The 5318-nt window shown below is 39.0% G+C and overlaps 2 protein-coding genes across 2 annotated transcripts in view; both read right to left on the bottom strand.

Moving 5' to 3' along the window:
• Positions 1-212: 212 nt before the first annotated feature.
• LOC111400320 (uncharacterized mitochondrial protein AtMg00860-like) lies at positions 213-515 on the bottom strand. Its single transcript, XM_023027736.1, has one exon. It carries the CDS (start codon positions 513-515, stop codon positions 213-215), a length of 303 nt encoding a protein of 100 aa, XP_022883504.1.
• A 1955-nt stretch (positions 516-2470) lies between these two features.
• The window catches only part of LOC111400319 (cytochrome P450 CYP72A219-like), a 7602-nt gene continuing 4754 nt past the window's right edge, over positions 2471-5318 (bottom strand). The window contains exons 2-4 of the mRNA XM_023027735.1: positions 5190-5313; positions 3436-3799; positions 2471-3110 (exon numbers count right to left, since the gene is read on the bottom strand). Of these exons, the coding sequence (XP_022883503.1) occupies positions 2691-3110; positions 3436-3799; positions 5190-5313 (908 nt within the window). The 3' untranslated portion in view covers positions 2471-2690. The remainder of the gene's footprint in view (positions 3111-3435; positions 3800-5189; positions 5314-5318) is intronic.

Below are 5318 nucleotides of genomic sequence, written 5' to 3'. Positions count from 1 at the left end.
CTTTTCTGTTTTATCCAGATGATGAACTTCTATCCCAAGAGATAATGCCTCCATTTTTGAACAGCAAAAACGATGGTCATTAACTCTCTTTCATATACTGACTTGCTATAATTATGTGGATTTAGTGCATGACTGAAATAAGCCGTAGGACGCTGTTCTTGCATTAAAACTGCCCCAAGTCCATACCTTGAAGCATCAGTCTCTACAATGAACTACTTACGAAAATCTGGTAGGGCTAACACTGGATCCAAAACCACAGCCTCTTTCAATTTTTGGAGCAAAGCTTTAGCTACCTTGTCCCAGTAAAAGTTTTCTTTCCGCAACCTTTCAGTTAAAGGCCAAGCTAGTTTTCCATATCCCTTCACAAACCTTTGATGGTATTCGGTTAAGCCCAAAAATCTATGAAGATCTCTGAGATTTCGAGGGCTTGGCCCGTCACACATTACCTTAATTTTTATTTGATCAGCTGCTACTCCCTTCTTCAATATAATGTGCCCCAAGTATTCTATCTCCATCCGCCCGAACTAACATTTCTTTTTATTGGCATACAGCTGATTGTTAGCCAGCAAGGTTAACACACATTTAAGATGCTCACAATGTTCCTCCATATCACAGCTACAGACTAGAATATCATCAAAGAAAACTAAGACAAACCATCTTAATTGTGATTTAAAGACCTCATTCATAAGTGTCTGAAAAGTGGCTAGAGCATTCGTCAGTTCGAACGGCATGACAAGGAACTCATAATGCCCTTTGTGAGTTCGAAATACTGTTTTCGAGTGTCTCCCTCCATAACCCGAATATGATGATATCCGGACTTCAAATCTAGTTTGGAAAAGACTGGTTCTCCGTACAATTCATCAAGGAGTTCCTTAATAATTGGAATCAGGAATTTGTACGGCACTGTTACATGATTTAATGCCCATAGGCTACACAAAAACGCCAACTCCCATCCTTTTTCTTGACCAATAATACCAGACTGGAGAAAGGGCTCATGCATTTCCCAAACCAATTTTTCTATCTCATTTTTCTGCACATACGGCCTTGCATTTACAGGTGCTATCCCTGGTTGCAACACTATATCCCGACTGCAATTCGGTGGAAGGCCCTGGGGTTCTTCGAACACCCCCAAGGAATTCTGCTAGCACCCCTCAAGTGCTACTGGTGTACTCATCTATAACTCCTCAGCAATGATGCTTCCTAGCTCCAACAATACTCCCTCTCTACTTTCTCTAAATGCCTTAATCATTGATTTCATAAAAACCAAGGTTTTGCCTAGGGTAGCGTCACCCTGACAAAATGTGCCTCCCAACCTAAATTTCATTGTAAGCTCCTTCCAGTTTTGCAGTTTTCACCTCTTCTTCTCCCACTGGAACCATGCTAGTGCCTCCCTTTCCAAACATATCGCAATGGCCTCCAATTTTTCCTCCTTCCGCATCTGATTGATGGAAAAATATCGCTCTGCTCTAAAGATCCAACCATCCGAATCATTACCATCAAACACAAATAGCTCCAGCTTCCAATTTCGTTGATCCGATCTCCATATTCCACTCATATATCTAGTACCCTCCCTCCACACCTCGACTGATCTCTATCAATTTCGATCTAACCTCTGAACTGGGGGTCATATCCAATGTCGAGACCCTTTCATCCATCTTTCCTTTCCGTCCTCTCTCCTGCTCCTCCCACTTGTTCATCATCCAGTTAAATTTTTCCATCATGGCTGACATTTGCCCCCGCAAAATCTGATCCCAGGGAGTCGAGACTCGTTTACAACCCCTGCTGCAGTCCATCCATCCGTCCTTCAATGCTCCCAACGCGGTCGACTAGTGTCATCTCCAGGAAGGTGCTCTGATACCAGATTGATAAGACAGATTCAGGAAGGAATAAATTGAGACTTAACGCAGAACAGCACTAAAAATCTGAGTGAATTCAAAGGATTGATTACAATCAACTTTGACTAATAAATAAAAAATTACAAGATATTTGAGATATACGAAAGGCTCTTCTCTCCTCAGGTTTGCTAGAGTCTTCCTGCCTTTGTTATTGCTCCTTTCCTGCCTTTTATAATAGTTGGTATTCTTCTAGAATTTCCTTCTTAACGGTCTGCGCATGCTATTGGTTGCAAGCTTACGTGTTTTCCTTCTTGCTGCACTAATTTGTTTCCTTTACTGCCGCTGCCCTGTTTCACCTGATCACATCTTGCGTACGTCACGTTAATTGGTGGCCTATCAGAATGTTTACGTGGCAAGTTGACATTAGCTTACATGGCCTTTGCTTCCGAGGTGGCGCACACATGGTCGCGTGCAAATTACAGGTGTAATGCTCTTAAAAATTTGAATAAATAAATTTATCCGAATAATCAAATATTTGGTGGTTAACCAAATCACTATAAACATTATGAAGGCAAATTTCAAATTTTATACTAACGTAATGGAATAGTTGCAACAACGTGCAGAAAGAGTGAGAATAGGTAGCATGTTTGGCTAATCTTAATGGTGCTTAAAAGCAACTATGTGACTTACATTCCAGACATGAACTTTACTGCAAACATCAATAAATACTTGAAATTATAATTCATATGTGTCTGCATGGTTCAACGAAATCTATTATAGGAAAACCCTCACCATAAAGATGACGTTATACAGTGCCAAATTATTTATGAAGATTGAGCAATTTTGCGAAAAGCTTCAGCTTGAAATCCTCCTGAAAATAATGTATGCACCATACTGAGGCTCCAAAGTCCAGGAGAGAATTGGGGCATGAACATATGATGGTGAAATTGCAAAAGAAAATTGTTGGAGGATCATAGCCAAGATAAGTTTTGATTCAACCATGGCTAAATTTTGCCCAACACAGATTCTGGGGCCTAAACCAAATGGGAAATACGAGGCCAAATGTTTGCGGGGTTCAGCAAATCTCAGTGGATTGAATTCATTTGCATCTTCTCCCCATATCGAGGGATCGTGATGGACAGCTGCTATTGGCAAATTGAACTGCGTGTTTGTCGGAACGTCAAGATTTCCCAGCTTAATGTTGTTTGATGTTTGCCTCATCAACATCACAACTGGAGGGTAGAGTCGAAGTGTTTCGTTCAGTATGCATGCTACCTGTTCGACGAAATGCAAAGCTCAGTGGAAGAGTTGTAACAGTAAAAAGGTTCGTTTACTCGGAATAAATCATCTCATCTTGCTCTAAACTCAAGTTGTAAGAGAGGAGATCAATGCATTTATTTAAATGTTTTCTTCACGCATCCCACAACGTGCACTCTACTGTCTTAAAGGTCTGTCAGAGGACAAATTTTCATAAATGGGTGGAGTGAAATACAATGGTAACCACCTCATCTATTAGCTTAAGCTGTTAGAGAGGGGATGCATGTTTTTATTTAAACGATGCTGTAGAGGGATGGGGGAAATGAGGAAAAATCAAACTTACAATCTTTAAATCATTTAGGTTCTCTGTATCTGGAAGTTCATTGTTCTTGCAAACCCGAAAGACTTCTTCTCGTGCCCTACTTTGCCATTCTTGATGGTGTGCTAGGAGCAGAAGTGCCCAAGTCAAAAGGTTGGCAGTTGTCTCCTTCCCTGCAAAGTAGAATGTCTTGCATTCATCTATAACTTCTTCCACCCCTAACCCCTGGTTATCCTTATCATTATCGCCATTGACAGACATTAACAGAGACAGAAGATTGTTTGAGTTCTCTCTTATTTTGCTATTTGATACGATCAATATCCTTATTGAATCCCGAATTTCCTTCTCTAGTTTCCACATCATTCTGTTTCTGTTAGTTGGTAGAAACCTGCATATGATTTGACAAAAACAGTCATGAATGTCATAGTTAGTAAAATACCATTGTCATTGATTAATTATCAGATATCATGACATTAAATGTTTTGTTTCATGCTGATAGAACTTCCTAAAATCAAGTTAGGTGGTATTAAAGCTGGTAACTTTCTGCTCATCTCAGGTCTCGTTAGTTTGTCTGCTCATATTTTCAACTTGGGGATTGAAGTTCCTTTGGTATGGTGTTTTTGTAAATTAGGTTCAATTCCGATTTCTGGATAGATAAGGAGTGATTCCAAATTCAGAGGTTAATCCACAACTGTGCAAGGCATTAAGTAATTGGTCATGCTCCGCATCTGCATGTCTTTTGTCAATGGATCCCTGTGATAAGGCTCGAAACTACAACTAATATGCATGATTTAGCACACGAAGCCCTTGGAGTTAATAGCTAATTCTGCCCGCAGGTAATTTTTCTCTCAAATCCCATAGCAAACAGGAAATAGAAATCTTGGCCAATTTCGACGTTCCAGTCACATGTCCAAGAAGTTCTCAGTCCTGGATGGAGACTCCATATAACACTCAGTGTGATCTAAAGCTGCTCATCAGGTTACTTCGATAATCCTTAGTTGTTGGTCATTTAGAGTTTGAAATGTACCATGGGATTCTAACGGCAAGGGTCATGGCACATGAGCACCATGCTTAGCCTTATAAATCTGACTTGGAAGGATGACACTATTTGGTCAAGAAATCATCGTGGTCATATCTTACCCATTCAGACTCTAATTAGTCCCTCTTTTTATCTATAGTAATACCCCTCAACGTCCTCATTAACTCTACAATCTTTCAAGTAAAATGTGGTTAGGACCCAGTAGGTTTGATACCAATTCTGTTTGTTATAATATCTATTGCTTCCTAATACACTAGACAGAAATCTACAGATTTATGCCTCAAGATTAAAAGAGGGGAGAGAGAGAGATGGAAGATAAAGACTACAAAATAAAGAGAAAACTCTTCAATACCTTCTTCACGTGTACAGCCCCCTTTTTTATAGGGATAAAATACATACCAAATTTGTTAAATTTACAATTTAAGGAAAGAATATATATATATATTGCCTATGATGGACTAATACAAATGGAAATAAATAAATCACAAAAATCTTTAATATTTTTCTAGAATCTTCAACAAAGATAATTAAATCTCTACTTACTGAACTATCTGTCTAGAGCTTCTAACTACAACATTTCTTACTTTAGCATAAACGAATGGGAGTTAGTAAATGAATTTTTGTTTTAAAAAAGTATGGACATAATCTTTAAAAGGTTAAGCATTTTTATTAGCATCACATCATCTATGCCAATCAGCTTAGTATTAATACAATTGGAAATCAAAGAGAAGATTTTCACCTTAGTCCCGGAATATAGACACTTCGCATAGCCTGCAAAGTAAGCGTCGTCTGTTGTTCTTGTAGTTCAAATATGCGCTTTCCCTCTTCAAAGCTACTCCCAAAAGCTGTCCTAGATACAATATCTGCT

This window comes from Olea europaea, chromosome 10 (genome assembly GCF_002742605.1).
Source record: "Olea europaea var. sylvestris chromosome 10, O_europaea_v1, whole genome shotgun sequence".
In the NCBI taxonomy this organism is placed as follows: domain Eukaryota; kingdom Viridiplantae; phylum Streptophyta; class Magnoliopsida; order Lamiales; family Oleaceae; genus Olea; species Olea europaea.
The sequence above is the reverse complement of the archived record's forward strand: the minus strand, read 5'-3'. Positions and strand labels throughout refer to the sequence as shown.